This window comes from Anopheles maculipalpis, chromosome 2RL (assembly GCF_943734695.1).
Source record: "Anopheles maculipalpis chromosome 2RL, idAnoMacuDA_375_x, whole genome shotgun sequence".
NCBI lineage: Eukaryota > Metazoa > Arthropoda > Insecta > Diptera > Culicidae > Anopheles > Anopheles maculipalpis.
This window is the reverse complement of record NC_064871.1, coordinates 73,246,717-73,266,388: the sequence shown is the minus strand read 5'-3', so window position 1 is coordinate 73,266,388 and position 19,672 is coordinate 73,246,717. Positions and strand designations below refer to the sequence as shown.

Sequence of the window (19,672 nt, the reverse complement as noted above, 5' to 3'; positions counted from 1 at the left end):
GTCGTGTCATTTCAGTTCTGTTTGGTACAGCGTTAGCATGTACCGCGGCTTTCGTCCGTAAGTGAGAAAGTTTTCGTTTACGAAAATGTGTCATAATTTGTTGGTGTGATGCTGGAAGGTTTTCACTTTGGTTGAACAAACAAGTCTTCCTGTGTCGTATTTTGATACGTTAGTTGTATGTCTACAGTTTTGTAGAGTATTTCTATCATTTTAATGTGCATACGATTAGAATCAGTAAGGACACATCAGACTTGGCGCAAAGCTTCAATTCACTTTCTATTTATTGTGTTTTTTTTTATCATTTACAACCTGTATCTATTTAACGATTTGTTCGGTGCCACTAGAAGATTGATCCGATCAATGTACGATCACTGATTAAGTGCTTAAAAAATCACACTCGTGAATAGTGAGACTGCTTGTTCTGCTGATCACTATGCTCGTGTAGTTTTCTCCATTTGATTTAGAAATAAGAGCACCAAATTATTTTCTCCAAACCAAGCTTATAACTACTAGTGGTTTAATTCCTACCTGTTTAACTACTCCCTAAGACCCTCACTGTGCAACTGATTTTTGATTCTGGTTCCTCAGAACCTTTTATACCAGGGATGTGCAACAGGCAACAATTGCAATATGATGCTCCACATGCGAAGCTCTAACCGCTGACAAAGCGTCTGTTTCAACGTGAGAACTCTCTACAGAAGGGAGTGTTGGTGTATGGATTCCGCTGATTTGGCTTCTTGATCTGATTCTAGCTGATATTCGAACTAACTTTGACAGCTCGACAGTACTTAACGAAACTATACCGTGTGTCGATCGGCTCAGAATGTAACAATATACAGGGTTTGGTTTTCAATATTTCAAAATGGAAACAGCGAACATTGAAACGATCAACTTCAATGTGTGATTTGGACGGAAATACTGCTAATTTCACAAATTATACATCATCACCGGGATGAGACGGTCCTCCGTAGTGTGAGGACTTCAACTATTCAACTACGTGGTATCAGCAAGTCTAGTAAAAAGCCATTTGATGGCCGGCGTGTCCTAGTAGAGGTCGTTAAGCCAAGAAGAAAGGAAGACATCAGCCTTTATAAATTCTGTAAGTTCTTCTTGGCTTAACGACCTTTGAAGTCATGCCCAGCTATTGAAATGGCTTACTAAACTTGCTGATACCACGTGGTTGGATAGTCAGTCCTCACTACTACGGGTGGACGGTCCCCAGATGGGATTTGAACCCCCGTCCTGCCGGGGGTTCAATCACATCTTGAATACCGGCGCCACTGTCGCCAACATCTCCGGGTCGCCCCCGATGGCTGTATAAATTTTGTAAGTGCATATACTAATCTAAAGAAATCACTCAGCTTGATCACTGGTATCAGGATTATAAATAAGATCGCGATCGGTTTTAGTACAAGGACTGGAAATTATTCAATTTTACTTTGCTGCAATTTTGCAACACTGCCATTTTGAAGTGTCATTAGGTATGATTGTCAAAGCCAAACGGAAATTTTTCCAACGGAAAGACTCTAAGCAAACGGAAAGCAAATTTGTATTATGTTCTCCCGTTAGAGTCGACGAATGTTTCGTCGACTTTTTGCATACATTCATACAGGCACTGTTTGTCTCAGTTAACGCATTTACAGATGATTTTAATTGAATTATACCTATTTTTAATTGCTAATTTAGAATAGAATCAGTAACCAATGAATTAGTTTGGTTTAATGATATACTTTTTGTGGTGAAATTTTTTTCGTGGCAGACTTTCGTGGTTCTTGCTTCAGAATAATTCCTGCAAACCACCACCATCACTAAAACGACTTCAAAATGATTGTCTTAACATATCCACGAAAAAAAAAAAAACACTTTTCTATCGATTTCAGCTTAAACATGGTTTTTATGAATGCAAACTATACTTTCCGTTGCACTTGACTGACGGAAAACTTTTGGTTTAACGCGCGTTTCCGTTTGGCTCCAGCTCTGTCATCGACTTTTAAACGTCTGATTTAACCAAACGGATAGCCAAACGGAAAGTCATAATACCAAAGTGACAATTATGTGACGTTTGAGAAGACGTTTGCATTCCACAATTAGGGCCTATTGTCATGCTTACTTTGTCCCTAGCTGTCATTTTGCTGAAGTGCAAAAGGAAGTAGTTTCCATGACTTGCTTCTAAAATGGCAATATTTATATCGAATTTTTTTTTTGCGGAGAGTTCTGCTTCATTCATGCACTGCTGCATGGACAAATCGGCTACCAAAAGTCATCCTGTATTAGTGGAAGTTTATGGTGACCAAGTTCCATCAGTGAGTAGTTATTTTTCTTTGGAGGATGAAGAATAGATAGATAACTTAGAAGCAACGCTCGTTGAAGATCTTTCGCAATTGCAAGATGAATTTGCAAAGAGGCGTTTGAGGTAACTCAGTCAGCCATCATTTGCCAACGTTTAAAAACTATCGGAGACATTGGGTGCCGTACGAACTGAAGCCAAGGGATCGTCGACACCCGGACCGAATATTCAAGAAAAACTGGACCACATGCGGCAGCGCTGGTTAAAAAATAATTGTGCGCCCATCATCTTTTGCGATCGATGCAACATGGCGTAGCAGAGCAGCAGTTCTCCAATTTTGGAGGGGTGAAAAAATGGAATCGAAGAATTGATTGCATCCAAAGAACTCTCTTTTTTCTCGTTAGAAAATGCTTTGGAAATTGAAAGAGTTAACAAGACTTCATAATGAAGCTTTCAATTTCGAAAACCATCCGCACGAACTTATTTAAAGTCCTGATAATTACTCCACTGTACAAAACCCCCGTAAAATACAATTTATTTCAATAATTAAATTAAGAAACAAGCGTAAACATTACCCAACTTATACAACCTCGTACTTGAGAGCTCTACTGGCATCATCTAAACCACACGATCGTCGATTACCTATCTTATTAGAGTCTCGTATATCTCCGGACATTATTATTGATCAGTGCCGTCTTTTTTATGTCTCTTCAAGCGTAGGAAAATCTTGCATTTGTTCATTTATTTATTTAAGCGAATGAAGTATAATGACTCTCAGACGTTACCAGCTAACCTACCAACCGTTAACGTCTACAAATGTCCTATTTTATTACTATTCAATGTCCATGTCACGGACAAAGACGTTGAAGCAGTGGGGCCTTTATATTCAGGAAGCATATTTACTTCAGTCATCGTTAAAATCCGAATGGTACTGACATCATCTTACACAATTATCTTATACTGCGGTACCATCATACAGCAAAGCCATTACAGTATGACGTTACAAAATTTTTGACGCGCTGTAAATGGGCAATTTTGCTAACCATTGACATCTTTCAACCGAGTTTTATGCTTTCAGGTTAGAGGTGTTCATGGAGCAATTGATAATTAAATTGTCTCACACTCCAACGTTTATGAATCTGTTTCACAAATAGAACCTTGCAATCACTTGTATGCCAGCATTTTCCGCTCAAAATTTGCCATGCTCAATAAACAAATCTTAATTTAAATTAACTATTGACCGAGCACACACCAACAAACCGTGAACGTATGTTACACACATGGGCCACAGTGGCAAGGGCGCAAATATTCCGCCGTGTTCTCCTACGGTTACGTTTATTCTTTCGCCGCCGCCTCGCGCTTACCGTATAAATATAAAGCACAATAAAAATCACAAGTTTTAACTTTCGATGCAAGGAGCCAATTCATGCCAACCCCCGGCCGGCCGACTGGCCGGCCAACAAGCAGCATTCAAATGGGCCAACCAGCGAAGAGGGTGACAAGTTTATAGCACACCAGCTCAGCAATAGTAAACACCACTAACGGGTGAATCATAAACAAAAGTTTGCCCACAGTATCATAAAACGATGCAGGCACCACAAAACCGGATCGAAATGCGTCTTCCGGCACGAGCTATGCCGTGCGGCCGCCTTCGATGGGAAGGATGTGACTGATCGTCGTTGTAGAAACATTCGTCAGCAAAGACATTATGAAGGTAGTACGGCCGTTTATATACGGTTCCGGGCTGGGAGCTATCCCGCCGCGTACGAGGCTGTCCAACGCGGTTTGTAATCTTATCAACGAAAATGGGTGTTCGCTGATAAGATTACGGTACGGGAGAGGGTTCGGGTTTAAGGGGGCTAGAGATTCGCACCCTTGCGTCCACCAGAGGGGATTGAAACAAACGTCACGTGAAATGTCATCCAGGCGAACGAAGCCTGTCCGATGGAGATTAGATTTTGGAACGGATTTAGTACCGTCGCTCATGGGACACGGCTGGTACGCAAACACGCGCTCGATGTTATTCCAGTTCGCGCGAAAACCATTGCCGTGCGCGCACGGTCTTTTGATGATGTTGACGCTGGCAAGAAATTCATTCACTTGGGGAAACATATTTCTCCACATGAGAAGTACTAACAATAAGCGCTAAAAATAATTTCGCCCGAGCAAGGGCGAATGCGCCTACGACGTGCCTACGAGTGGCTGGGAAAAGTTTGTGGACGCGCCGATTCGGTGTGTTGTTTCATACACCGGAGAACATCCGCCAAGACCTCCCTGGCTGGTGAGCGTGAGTGTCGTGACCACACATATTAGACGGAAGCGAGCATTCCCGCCAATGGTCCTGTTCCGCTTCTTCTAAAAAAACGTGTGCACGCACATGTGTTATCCAAACTGTCTGTAGAAAACGGTAATTTTTAGCATTTATGATACTCCAGAAGCTCAGCTATTCACCCAATGCAGAGAATATCAAAAGATAATAGCAAAACTATTTTCAAACCACGTGTGTCTAGACACGCTTCGCTCTGCTGCGAAGATCAATGCAATCGGTGCACGTGGTAACAAAAGTAGACGGATCACCGGTGAAACAACAAGTGCAGAATCCTTTCATGTTTTTCGACCGTATGCCAGGCAGCAGGGACAAAATTGCTGCAATGCTATTATTCTAGTGCCGTGTGGGATTTTATCACAACATCGTACCGTCGCTTGGCGGCGAGGTGATTGACTTTGTGCCGGTGTGTCTGGCTCGGTTACAGGTTTTTCGGCTAAGCATAAGAAGCATAAGACAAAACAAAACTTTCCCTTTCATTTTTATTGCTGGATATACAGAAAGGAGTAAAGCAAAAATGCAATATTGCATTCAATCGAGAATTCAACAATTTTTTCAGTTATATTTTCAATAACAATCTTTGGGAGAATGGATATTTACGTATGGTTTACTCAAGCTTTTTTATCATTCCGATAGAATGGCCTGGCTGTATTGCTTTCTCAAGCTTTAAATAGTTCAAGAATAAATCATTTGAATCTTGAGAACCATTTCCCTTTGCTTCTCGAAACAACAAGCACCCTCCAAGTAGTAAATGGTGAAACCCTCACAGATGGGGAATTGAGTTGCTTTTACGTATTAAAAATGTTAAATAAAGCAATCCTTAATATTAACAAAATTATTTTACTATCGAATCAATTTGAAGTAATTCTCTGAATATCATTAGGTACTAACAGATGTCTTAAGAAGCAGCAGTCGTGAGTTTAACGGTAAGCAAACTAAGCAGCTGCGGGAGTCCTCGTGCTGAAGCGACCCCGAGCAGGAGTAGGTGCAGAGGAAGGTTTCCAAGATATGCGAAACGGTCGCAACGGTCTCCCACAACTTCCACTTCGCTCAGGGCCTGCGGGAGGACAAAATAAGCCGCTGAGTAGAACGTGTTGAAATTGCTTATTTCTTCTTCAACCTCGCGCTTGAATGATTCATCCGAGACGTAATGGCAGAAGGTTCGTAGCGAACTAGTCTCGTATGTGACTAAGGGGGCGGCCCCGGTGGTGCAGGCGACATCGGCGCCGGTCTTCAAACAGCAGGATCGGGGTTCAAATCCCATCCTGGGACCGTCCCCCCGTAGTGAGGACTGACTATTAAACTATTTGGTATCAGCAAGCCTTGTTAAACATTCGATGGCCGGCATGACCCTAGAGGTCGTTAGGCCAAGAAGAAGAAGAAGTGGCTAAGCTTGACCAAAGAATCGAACATGTCTTCTCTCATTGCAATGAAATCTGCATATAAATTGACTCGAAAAACTGCCTAAATGCTGTTAAGATAACCATTTTCGTAGTCATTTGGTCTCACTACTTGCCTAGCAAAACTGAACCACATAAACAAATGGTGCATAAGTAGTGAAATTAGAATCCAATAATTAAATTAAGAATGTATCACTCGTCAGGTTCACTCGGTCTGAGTTCAATTGCCTGGACTGGATTATGTTCAAAAAACACAGGGTTAATTCGAGCCAAAAATAGCTACAATTGATAACAGTAAAACAAGACTGGAAAACAGTTTTAGAAACCAGTTCAATAAGAAGATTGAGAAGAATATTTGGCATTGATACGCTAGAAAAAGACCGGATGAATGGTCAGAGGTTGTCTAAAGCATGCCAATGGACATCATTTTCATTGTAGCGTCAGATAAGTTAGTTGAAGAGAGAACCTCTTTGGCGCTTCTTTGGCATAACTTAAAGGAAATTTAGTCAGTACTGTATTTGGGCGATCGATTTAGGTGGGATTTGATACTAAAAAGGACCGGCTCTTTGGGTGCTGATGGTAAATGGAGATTGATGGTGAAAAAGGCACTAAAATTAACAACCTTCCCATGCAGTCATACTCGCAATTAATTAAAATTGTAATAGTGGGATTTATTTCTCAAGTTGTTCTGATAGTATTAAATTGAGAACAGCCCATGAAACCGAGCAAGCGATCCTCGGCAAGAAAACACAAGCGATCTTCCTCGGACGACGATCAAAACCTAAGAAACTCTAAAAGCTCCAAGGATGTGGTGCCTCGATCACGATGCAGATCCTCTTTAATAACAGAACTGTGAATTTGGCCGACGGCAGGATCTTCGGCTAGAAAGGGAACCCCCCCCCCCCCCCCCACCCGAGCTGTAATTCAAAACGAAATGGTTGTAGAAAATACTGCGACATCTGATGGAAGTGGTTTCGTTTGCTGCATCGAGAAAGAGAGAACCCCTTGACAGGAATGCCTTCACAGGACATCAAAGACGACCAACCACTCCATGAACACTTTTTCATTTTGATTTTGTTAGTCATAGTGGCCCTTGTGACTCCCCCCCCGGTTGCTGGATTTCGCATTAAAGAACTCTCCTCATGAGAGCCCCTTCACCAGAGTCCCTTCACCAATTCCGTTTAAGACCTCAGAAGACCTTCCAAAATAATGTGAATTGTATTTTATTTGCTCGAAGCAATACGGCCAAGCTGTTCTTGCCTGATAAGAAAAATGCATTTTCACTGTCGACTCAACATATTTAACATAACTTCGACTTAGTATTTAAAACGAAATACGACCAACTGTACATTAGACTCATCATAAACGTACTGAAATGAACTTGATCTTGTCTGAACCGTGGTCTAGTTCCTTGCTTTACCGGATGCCCCTTGTGTACTAATTATTTCCTTCAGCTTAAGTTGAAACAATATGCCATCTTGCTCCGGTTTGCATTACTCTAATTAAACGTTGGGCATCTTTTTCCAAAAACCTAGTTTAGTTCGACGGTGGTCTTTTCTGTAACATTTTAATTTATTTTTTTTAAATTTAATAGCAATAGAGCATACCCAGGTCAAAAACCAAGGAAGAAATGCTTTGAGAAAATTGTACACAATCAGCTCTAGCAGAGCTGAGTATACGGCACCAAGTCCTAATACTTAAATTAAAATAAAATAAAAATTAAATTAAAACATGTACAATTAAATTGTGTACTTGCCAAGCAGTTCATTTTCTTGGTTGATGCCAACGATACAATTATTTAAAGCTTCATTTTACGCTATAGAATATTCTGATCAAATTCATGTCTCCGATAATTATATACTTAAAGTGGCTTCTTATCTGAGTTGTCCAATCGTCCTTATAATTTAGTATGTGGGATAAATGAGAAAATGAAAGGCAAATAGGAGTACAGAAAGAATGTTAAAAGACGAGAAGGACACTAAAAGAGCAGGATGAGCCTGTCCTGGGCTCTGTCTGCCGCAAGTTACAAAAGATAGAAAATCATTTGTGAGCGTAGACTATTTCTGAACTGAACAGAATTTATTTTCCTTTTATAGTTTAATAGTTAAAAAGTTGTGCCGACAATTATAAATGTTATGAGTTTCTTTACACGCCTTTTAAGAATGCAAATGCACCTCCAAAACCTCTTGAGGCCCGGTGATCCAAAGCGAGAAGTGAAAATGTGGTAAATAAGAGCATTTGAAAAGAAAAGGAATACAATTTTATCATTTAATTAACATTTTCTTAACTACAAGAAAACACATTTAAACATATTTCTCCTCCTCTTAATCCCCACACTGCGCTGCATCAAAGCAAATGCTTTTCCGTTGAACCGTGTCGTCGCTCGTTTCGCTTCTCACACGATCGTATGCAATTTTATGGCCAAAAAAAACAACTTTCTTCGAACAAAACATGCTGTATGTTATTATTTTAGAGGAAAATATTTTTATACCGAAACAAATTATTGTGCTGCTAGTACGGCTTCGGTTGGTGTTATTTTTCCTTCCAGGTTCAAGCTCATAGGTTGTTTACATGAGTTATTATATTATCGACATTTGCCTGCCGGCTTGGCCGGCCCTTGCTAGATGTTTCTGGGTTTTCCTTCCCCGGGGAGGGAAGGGTTAAAAGCTGTCGATATGTACTCCACACCCTGCATCGTAAACGATAGCTTCCAGGTTTGCAAATAGTTCATCGCCCAGCCCAACACTGATAAGCGGTAAAAAAGAGGTGAAACAAAAACAAAATTCTACCCAACCAACATCCAGCGTCACATTGAGGATCTTATGCGCTCGAGCACGTGGTGGCTTCGCTACCAGAAAAGCTCTTATGCATCGGCCAACGTTCGCTCAGAGCTGCCTGATTGTAAAGATATGCTAGAAGAACAAAAAAACCCTTCTCAATAAATCATTTTGAAGCGGGAAAATTCTAGAGCAGGTAGAATTTGCTGCAAAGCTTACGAGAAAAACCCCCAAAATATTTTTATCGAAACAATTAACACATAATCGGGCACGAATGGGAGAAAAGGGGGTCAGTAAAAAGCAAGATAATCTTATCACAATCACCTACCTTTGCCATTTAATTGATCATCGATCCGCCGATACCACGTACAACGCATGGGAAATGGGTTTGTGTTAAAGTAGAGACGCTTATTGAATTAATTTCGAATGCTCGGGACAAACCACGAGCAACCGTATGCACTTTGTGCTGCAAGTTTGAGTATATCCACCGATCACTGATATCACGTTTTATGACTCTGTTTTCTCCCTTACACTGCACATCTGTTTTCACTTGGCGCACTATTTAACCCGCTATTAGGGGGCCTCCGAAATCACTGCACTATCTTCACCTCACAGTGGTGAGGTTCCACAATCTCACCGGGACAAACGCATTCCACGCGCTGCGCGGAACGCAACTGGATGATGACTGTTTGAGGTTCGAGGTCCCCACGACGTCATTCTTCTTTCGACACAACACAACTGTCACTGTCTCGTCCGCATCCTAGATGGCAATGTTGGTGGATCGGTGCTTGTGGGTGGAGGGGGGGTTGGAGGGTGGTTTCGCAACGCAATCTAACAAACGGCGTAAGCCGCACGCGGGACGCAGATAACTTACGGCGAGGAGGGAACGAGAGTGACGAGCACCAACCGATACCGCGCCCTGTTTGCACTTTTATTTGATTCCGTGCACGATGTATTTTTTTGATAAGAAATTTTCCAATATAAAAGGGGTTGCGTACGCAGCAGAATCGAATCAGTACCGTGTGTGCGGCTTCGAGCGCGGTATGTGTCATTGAGACAAAACGCAACAGTTGCTCTCTCCGGCTACACTAATCACATTGACACATTGGCAGCACGCGATAACAGGGTCCACGGGGAACCATATGCCGCTTCTGGTTTCCGTTGTAAGGTTGATGATGTTATTGATAGGTAGAGCAGAAGAGGCGGTTGATCGTGTTTCACACTTGTTTTTCACCGACAACAACTTTAAATAATAAAAACCGGTAAAACATTCCATAAACAACGTTGATAATTGTGTTTAATACTTTAAGTGCACACGCACACACTTAGAGAGACAATGCTTTCCCACCCAAGGGATGCACCCCTGCACAGCCAATGTCCTGGAATGCTGACGGAGCACGCTTTTTCACATCGATCTGGAGCAGTTAGAAGGTCTTATTCACCGGACGCTCTCCACACTTGCATGCACATCGAAATCTGATCCTGGGCGCGTTTCAATTGACGCGATCCAATCTAACCCATGTGCTCCTTCCTCAGACAAGAAAGACACTAAAATGCAACTAAATAGAGCTCCACTTGAATAGAGGCGACCCACTTTCCGTCAGCTCACGATGCTTATGATAAGAAAACTCGCACAACACTAACACGGACCTTGCGCGGAAATGCGTCCACATCCATCCAGCGACGGATCTGTTCAGAATCCGAAGAATACGCTCACCATTCTAATCCGTTCGCGGACGATGGAGTTCCATTGCCTCTATCCCTCTCTTGCTCGCGCACTTGCGGCTTAAGTCGGTTTTGCCACCGTAAGCCGGTAGACGCGATCTTAGTACGCAACAAGCGTGCGAGAGAGAAAGAAAGAAGCGTCAGAAGAGAGAGAGCTTAAATGCAGCCAAATGGGAGAGAGAAAGCATTCACGGGAGCAATATGCAGGGTTACTAGGATGTTTTTTTTTCTGAATGTATCCTTTTACTACCAAGGAGTGGTTGGAAGCAGATTTTTGGTTCATCTAAAACAGATGTTATAATTTGGTAATGTTTAGAAATATGTGCAATGAGGTTTTTCGCATAAAAAACTGCTTAATATAAAGTTTCGGTCTTTGATACAGAATTATAGAATCATTTTGGTGAAATTTTCAAATTGATAGTTGAAAATTGTAAGCCCGTTGTGAAACTTTGCAATCATATAATGGATGTTTGCATTTAACTAGGAGGAATTGGCCGACAATACAGCGGTGTCATACTTAATAATAAGTGAAAATAGGAGAAATTGGTTAATAATTAAACTAAAGACAAGGTAGAAATATCACCCTCTTGGAAAGCGAAACGATTTATCCAATTATTGATTTATTTGTACTTTAATTAAAATTGTTTTACAAAAGCAGTGTTTTCTCGATTAATATTTGATTAAGTTATAGTTTAGAGTTGGTCACAGGTTCTTTCATTTCAAATATGAATGAAAAGAGTACGGCGAATAGATTAGATTTAAATAGACAGTGGAACATTGGTAGCCCGTTGTGGAGCTTTTCTATCACGTAACAGAATTTGGCTTTCACTTATGCGAAATTTAGCAGTAATTACAACGATTTGTACAACTATTTTCTGCGCAAACCTGTTCAAGTGTGTATGGTACGGCGTGCTGATGTAAACATACGATCAGACGATATTTTTCATTTCACCATTTTACCATTTTAGCAGAAACTACACATCAACATGCAAAGTTCGATAATCGAGTTGCAAATCTTCTCTTACTGTGTCTAAGATTCCCCTATATGATTGCAAACTTCCACAAGAACATTGCAATGTTCCAGTATCGATTAGAAAAAAATGTGATTGATAGTGAATATTAGTGATTCAAAAGTGCCATAATATGGATCTAAATTCTGTAAGAGACACCTGGATAGAAATGACTATTACACAAAAATATGAACTAATATTCTTATTATAAAGCCCGGTCACCAACTTTATTATTAATATAATTATTGATCATATTAAGTGTATTAGTCAATACGTAATATGTAAATAAATTAAAGTAAGTATTAATGTGTAGCAAGCGAAGCTGTTGCCAGTTTACTCACCTATCAATAGAACCTTTCCAGTTCATTTCCTACCATAAAAAGCAAAAGCACACACAAAGCCGATCGTTAGTGCATCATTCTTTCTATAAACATTGATCGGCAGTTTTCAACAACCCTGTCGCCCGGACGCGAAACGCGAATCCGTTTCTTTCTTTCTCTGTGGCCGGAGCCACTCTGAACGGAATGGGCCCCACCAACCCCTGAACGTGGAGTGACACACGGTCCACGGTGTTCTTTTACCCATTTTTTGACGACCAGACAAAATATACAGTAAACCATGCAAAGTAAACAGTAAACCCGATCCTACCCGCCGTAAACACTTTGGAGCCACATGTTGAGAAGCGGGAGCGGGTTTCTTTAGCGATAAGTTCTGCGTAAATGGATAGGCCGCGGCCTGGCAGTTGGTTAAATACGGCTTCGCGCACCAAAAATGCTTCCAGATCGTTTTGAAGGCTCACAATGGCTCGGTGTGGCTGATGCGTCGGTAGCAATCAGCGTTCGGGCTCGCGAGTGTGTGCGCCAACAATGTTCGACTCTTGGTAAAACTGTGGTTTCCTTCAGGAATGATGAAATTCTGGGGGAGGGGGATCATGTTCCGAAAAATGGTTCTATACTATGGAGAATTGTTGTTTATTGAAGTCAACTTTCCTGAGAGCGAGTTGCATAGCTTGGCAATTGTGCAGGAGTGACAATCCAAATTCGGCGAATAAGTTTTGTAATTCTTTCTTGGTAAAAATAACCACAATTTCGTTGAAATCATATGATTCAACATTAAACTTCCTCCTATTTGTTTTTCCGAAAACTATTCTATAAAGTGCAAACTTGTAGGTTTTTAAATCTTAAATTGCCCCAGACTCCATACTTGCGTACCCAATCATCGTTTTCTGCTGGATTCAGGTTCACTCCGGAAGCAACGGAAACGAGAAAGCTGATCAGTTGGCCAGACAACAGAGGACGGTTTCGTTCAGCTGAAGCACACAATACCCTTTCCGCGCCGAGATGCCATCCGCTTTAGCAACACCATAATCTCCCAACACTGGAACGCCACACCTGGCACAACCGAGTCCTCATTCTGTGGCGGAGTAGACAGCCGCCGGGGGCCTCGTCGGCTAGAGAATCTCTTCAGTTTTTGAAGGATTATCCCACCTACATCCCCGCCAGAGTAGTTATAGAACGAATAAAAGCCTCGTCTATGACCCACCTAGGGCCGCGTTAGTTGGCTCGTATAAGGCTGGACCCTGGTCGCACGATGAAGATCTACAGCAGCTCAATTTGTCTCAGGTGTTCCACAAAAGGATGCGCGGCCTAAAGACGCAATCGCAGCACGCTCCGATCGGACCAAAAATGAGCGAGTTATCGCGGATCGCCCGACAAACTGCATTAGAACCGACTAATTAGATTTTTATGCATCAGCAAATTATGCAGAAAAATTGAGGCATTACTTTTAAATGTTTACTAACCAAAATCGTAATAGTTTTAAAAAATTGATTTACCACATCGGCAACAGTTTTGTATTAGTGTAAACCCCTTTTTGTATACAATAGAGAGGTAAATGTAGTCTCAGAGACTCAATAAACGAAGAAACAAAAATTACAAACAGCTGCCAAATGCGTACAAACAGAACTAAAATACAGAACACGCTGGACTATTATTAGAACACTGTCGACCAGATTGTTGAATCATTTTTCAAACAAATTTTGGCGTCATGCATTTGTGGATGGAATTGAGATCCAATTTGGGGAATTTCCAGAGTACAAATAGCAGCTTTCGGGTTATTTGGTTAAACACAATCCGTATAGTATCTCTGCATGAAGTTGAGATCTCCTCAAATGATGACCCTAGTAGAGACAGCACTTTTTTTTTAATTGCAAAGTTTCTGCGCTGGTTGCTAAAAAGGACTTCAAAAAGGATTTTACCGATACCGATAGTAATTGCCGATACTGATACCGAGACCCTCACCTGTAACTTCAAACAAGAGAATTTTATCCAGAAGATACGATTTTAATTCACATTTCTTAAATAAATCTTTTAAATGAGACAAGTTTTTGAAGGATAAGTTTTTGGTGAATGGAAAGATACATACTTTAACTATAATTTTGTCAAGAGCATGATATTTATTGAGCAGCGATATAAATAGAAAACTGTAAGGGTCTGACGATGAGGGTGGTATGGCGACAACGGCGCCGGTCTTCGCACCGCGATACCGCGAGATTCAAAACCTACACGGATCGTTCAGCAAGTCTCGTAAGCCATTGCATGGCCTGCGTGACCTTAGAAGGTCCGTAAGTCAAGCAGAAGAAATTAAAAAGTCTTGCATTTTGTTTATGAAAGACCGGCTGGCCGGCCGTATTGCTGAAAAAGATTTGGCTACGTACGTACGTACGTACGAGAATACGTACAATCGATCGTACAGGATAAAATGAACTTTCATCTTACTGTACTTCTTGTACCTCACAACAATCCTAATGCACCTTCGCCAAAAACAAAACTATTTTAAGTGGAACAACAAAACATCGAACTTGGAAACTACAACCAAACTATGTTTTGTTTTCCGTTAGCCGCACCTTGCAACCTTCAAGGAAGTGTACACACACTGAAGCTGGCTCAATATTTACACGCTTCCACAGCTCTATCATCTCCCCTAACCCCGTTTGGGAGCTAAACCATCTGAAACCGTAGCGCAGATTGGATTGTCAGCTTTATTTTTTCATCCCCGCGTGAACGGAAGCAATTCAACAGCACAGCTTATTCGGAGGACATTTCAGAAACTGGAGTCGTAATTTTCGTCACGCACGGAAAAAGGGTGCCGTGCGATATCGTAGAGAGCAAGGAGAGAGTTGAAACTTGAAACATCCGATGCGATGAGGGGCGATACAGTTGCCTCAAGCTGAGCATGATCATTCTCGATCTCGTGGTTTCAAGCAACATCTGTAAGCGTAGCGAATGCCGCCCAAAAAGTCGTAAACTGAGACTAATAGCTGAGAATGTCGTAAAACCCATACGTGGGAATATGAATGCCGACGTCGTCATGCATTTTCAAGTGTACAAGAATGATGATGTAAATAAAGGATTACTTTCTGGCAAATATGTCTATGGTTGTAGTAAACTGAATGTCTAGCATCGAAACTGATTCCAACTTCATTTTGCTGATTGTTTAAAAAGGAAAATAAATACTCACTCACTCAAGTTGGAATTCTCTAAGAGCACGTCGTAGTGATATGGCCCGGTCAACAATAGATCTCCAGAAAACTCGATCCCTGGCTGCAGCTTCCCATCCATGTAGACACCCGATCTCCGACACCGTCAGGATGTCCGGTTCTCCGTATAGCTCAGCAAGCTCGTGGTTCATCTTTCTTCTCCACACTCCATGCTCGAACACATCGCCAAAGATGGTCCGGAGGATGCGACGCTCAAACACGCCAAGAGAAATCTTCTTGATCTCACCAGACGGTGAAGGCCATAGTAGGCACGACTCCCCTGAACAATGCTTCTCCGGATCTCGCTCCTGACATTGTTATCCGAAGTTACGACAGTCCCAAGATAGCAGAACTCGGGATCTATCAGATACGCTGCTTCCCACTCGGGATCTATCACCTTCTATCATCTATCGTCTTGCGGCTTCACGATTCAGTCGGGTTTTTCCCGTGCTGTCGTCTTGCCAACGATGTCAATGTCATCCGCGAAACCAAGAAACTGAAGAGACCGGTTGAGAACCGTGCCACGGATGTCGTTGTCTAGCCCCGCGCTTCGTATGACACCTTTCAAGGCTATATTGAACAGTAGACAGGAGAGTCCATCCCCTTGCCTCAGACCCCTGTGAGATTCGAACGATTCTGACAACATGTTCGATACTCTCACTCCGCACTGCATGGCCGGCTTTCCAGGAAAGCGGTGCCGCTGCATTATGTTCCATAGCTCATTTCGATCTACGGTATCGTAGGCCGCCTTGAAGTCGATAAGCAGGCGGTGCGTAGGGATCTGGCGCTCTCGGCAGGAAAATAAATAGGATTGTTGGATCCAACGAGAAACATTTGACTTAGCATAAAAGCGCACGCTTTAGCAAACGCTAATTAGTTTTGATTCTGGTCACAAAATTAGATTATTGAAGTCGCTCAAGCAAAGATCAATATATGGTCCGTTTTGGCGCTATGTTTACATGCAATATAAACAACCCTATGGAATAATAAAAAACACTCAAAAATATTGCCACGAGCAAGCAACATTTAAGCATAAGCACAAAAAATTATTAAACGGAACCTATGGTCCTTCAGTACGCTTGGTGATCATTTATTAATTTGGTTGATTATTCTCATTAACAAAAATAGTGATCCAGAAACAGGTTGGAGATTTCAACTCAAAAAAACAACGAACGTCCGAAATACAAGCAACAGACGACAAGCTATCTTATACAGAAAGGCCCCCTTTAGACGAACAACGAATAAACGCCGAGCCGAGGACTCCTCAAGTTTTTTAGTTTTTATTGTATAGAGGCTTTATTAGGCCTTTAAGGCCTCATATAGCTACAGTTAGGGTTACAATATATTGCAGATATGGGTCAATGTTAATCCATGGGTATTGCTGATGTGATTCGTTTATTGTTTAAACTATAGCGATAAAAACTTAAACCCTTCTGTTAGTTAGCAAGTCAGCCGATTTTCTCGTTTCGGCGAATTCTGGAATCCAACAGAAAACAATTTCAGGAGAGGAAGTGATGTCGTCAAGGTGCTGTATGGGAAGGCCTTTATCGACGCTTGAAGGAAGATCCCTCAACCGGCTAGGACTCACCAAGTGAGTGCAATGTTTCTTGGTGAATGTGACCCTGTTGAAGTCTAGATCGCTTGATCTGTGACTTCTGTCTCGATGGTGTTTTTTTCATTATTAGCCGAAAATGAAAAAAAGGTTGTGTTTTGTCGGATGACGCCATCTGATACGGAAGTTAATTTAAGGCTACCCCAATTTGTAGATAACTTTTCCTAAAGCAATCATTCATAACGTTTCGGAATAGATTAAACACACGATCACGTACAGCACAAAAAAATGTAATCTGCTTAATTAGTTTGGTTATAGAATTTTATTGTTTATCTCATCTCCGTTTTCACGTTACTTATGCTTTTTACATTTCTCGTAACATTCGCCGGCTGGTTCGCAACGAGGCGAGAATAATTACCGAAAACTGTGCCAGATTCACGCACATTATTAGACTAGTAGAACTGCCTCATATGGGTGAAACAGCAGCGTCTGTTGGATATTGTATTCTGTTTGTATTTTGTTCATCATCGTCGTTCGCCTCCGAATGTGAATCAAAACGATCGTTAGACTAATTAGTTTCTTTTTGTTATTATGGAGTTGGCTGTTACGAAATTATCAGCAAACGGAGACACATTTTGCTGACCATAGCGCTACTAGGAACCGTTTGTTAGTTCCTCTTTCTTTTGTTCAATTTTCCATTTCCGTCCATGGATAACATATGCATAAAGGAATTTATTATGTCATCGTACGAAATTTTACGTTGTACAGATTTTTAATTTAACTCTGCTTTGCTCAACAAACCGCCGACTAGCCAGCCAGTATTGCAGACGGCGAGAGGATGTGTTGCACATGTTGCGTTCTCTTGTATACAAAGCAATGGTTAGACTAATTACATCATCATCTTCATCTTTTCTCGCAAGTAAGACGAGATTCAAACCCCGCCAGCGTTCAATGTTTCCTACACGTTCTTGATTCTTTCTTTGCATACACACACATTTGTACTATGATACTACGGTCCATACCAGTACCACGGGGGTTTCCGCCCAAAGCTTAAACAGAAAAGAGGCAGGGAAAGCTTCGAATGCCGGCACATAGTTAAGCCATAATCTCAATGTCAAACACTCGATTTGTCTGTCTTACACGTCACGTTCGTCTCGCTTTATAGTTATAATACAGATCTCTAAATTACCGCCTCGGAATCTCGGATACACCTAAACCATTGTAGCAATGTAACATTGGCGTGGTGTGGGCAAACGAATAGAAAATCCTTTTTTCCCCCCAAATATCCGGCTGCACAGTGCATACCAATGAAATTGCGATCGAAAACGATCAGCAGCTACGTTGTGATGCAGCAAAAGCCAGTGCTGTACAGCGTAAAAGCGTGTTCTCGACGACAGTCAAGTCAGGCCGTTCCAGTTGTGAAGGTGTGTTTAGTGTTAAGAATGCATATCGTGACACGAATTTTCTTACTAATCTCGGTCCCTGGAAATATGTCCTCCAGGTAGTATTGCATTCATCCCGATATCTAAACTTTTACAGTTTATTTTATTGATAGTACTTTTGCTGTTCTGCAAACTTATTCGCATACACATTAACACGCTCTGTTTGGAGTTTGATTAGTCGGGAAGGAAGAAACATTTTCAAATAATTTTTGTAGTTTTTTTCTTTTACACTGGTGCTACCACTCTTAAGAGCTTGGACTGACACGGGATCAATGTGTTTATGTGCTTTCTTTTTTTTTTTTTTGAAGCTGTATCAAAACAAGATCATTTGTTATTTACACAACCGTGTACCTGCTCTTGATGACTAGCGACATCTTTACTGTTCCGTGTTTACGTACCGTGTTGTGCCCGAATATGTCCTTTCGCGTTATAAACGACAGTGGTACTAACGGTAGAGTATTGAAGGACTCTGAATGCCGGATTCTTATCCATTCTCCTTTTTTTTGCTGTACCTTTCTACCGAGCCTTTCTGCTATTTACAATACCGTACACGGCTTTCGCATAGTTGAATATGGTTTGTTTCTGTTTGGCTTTTAGTACATTTGTTCACGTTAATCTGAACCAATCAATACAATTTTCCATAAACCAAATCAAACCTAACTTAATACCTTTTCCTTGTGATGAATTTGGGAAATGTTCTATAAGCGGTGAATATTCGTTACTTATGTTTTGTTTTTGGCGAAATTTCAATTCGAAAGAAAAATAAGACATTGTTTAAAGGAAGTTTTAATGTAAAGGAAAATAATTCAATATATAATGGTATTCGGACTATCGCTTAGTCAGCAGAAAGGAGAAAAAAGGTATCCATCGCCAACAGCACGTTTGTCATATACACACATACACTATCCACTGAAGGGCATTCAGGAGAGCTCATCCGTGGTGTAGATGTAGCCTTGTCCTTTCAGGATGTAAAGTCGTTTTTCCACAGCCTCTTTATCTACAATCACGATTAATTGATATATATAAATTGATTACACAAAAAAAATTAATTTAAATAAAGTGACATCAAAACTTACAGTTCGAGAGCAATATTTTGTCCTGCGGATGTTTGGATTTTTGCGCTAGCCAGTGCAGTAGAATTTGGGCGGATTGGTACCGCGGGAAGCATTCGGCTGGTTTGTTGAACAGTTCGTCCACGGCCGCCATTTGACACTGTAAAAAAGGGATAAACAAATTATAATTAGAAGACAGGGGTACTAACGGAAAATTAAATTAAAAGTATATTTGAAAAGTACAAATATCTATTCTTTTGAAATACAATAGAAAACATGTTTTTCTAGGCATTGCCAAAGATTCAGATAGATAGCTCCATTGTATTAAATGTAATTAAGGAATTGAAACATAAAGGTTAAACCTACCATCTGCAGTGCGAATTCGAAGATGATTTTATCTGCAGTAATGTTGCTCGCATTAGCTCGCTGCAGCAAACCGGCACTGTTCAACTTTTTCGATTCGATTAACGTCGAGCGATACTTTGCGTGCATGGTGGTCAACACTGCAGAGATAGAGGAAAGGAAACCGTTTAATTTAATTTCGTTACAGAAGATTTTACCAC

The 19,672-nt window shown here is 41.1% G+C and overlaps 3 protein-coding genes across 4 annotated transcripts in view; 2 read left to right on the top strand and 1 right to left on the bottom strand.

Annotated features, from left to right (window-relative positions):
• The window catches only part of LOC126555956 (sodium-dependent neutral amino acid transporter B(0)AT3), a 223,413-nt gene that overhangs the window by 116,824 nt on the left and 86,917 nt on the right, over nucleotides 1-19,672 (top strand). The window lies entirely within an intron of this gene.
• The window catches only part of LOC126568830 (serine/threonine-protein kinase ULK2), a 373,161-nt gene that overhangs the window by 320,870 nt on the left and 32,619 nt on the right, over nucleotides 1-19,672 (bottom strand). The window contains exons 13-15 of one of the 2 annotated variants that reach the window (XM_050225482.1): nucleotides 19,476-19,612; nucleotides 19,134-19,269; nucleotides 18,974-19,054 (exon numbers count right to left, since the gene is read on the bottom strand). In XM_050225482.1, coding sequence (XP_050081439.1) covers nucleotides 18,978-19,054; nucleotides 19,134-19,269; nucleotides 19,476-19,612 — 350 coding nt within the window. In that variant the 3' untranslated portion in view covers nucleotides 18,974-18,977. Of the gene's footprint in view, nucleotides 1-18,954; nucleotides 19,055-19,133; nucleotides 19,270-19,475; nucleotides 19,613-19,672 lie in introns of both variants that reach the window. The other variant, XM_050225483.1, reaches the window with a different exon arrangement.
• The window catches only part of LOC126555972 (nucleolar GTP-binding protein 2), a 207,117-nt gene continuing 200,370 nt past the window's right edge, over nucleotides 12,926-19,672 (top strand). Inside the window, exon 1 of the mRNA XM_050211124.1 lies at nucleotides 12,926-12,929. The gene's annotated coding sequence lies outside the window, so the exon portion shown is untranslated. The remainder of the gene's footprint in view (nucleotides 12,930-19,672) is intronic.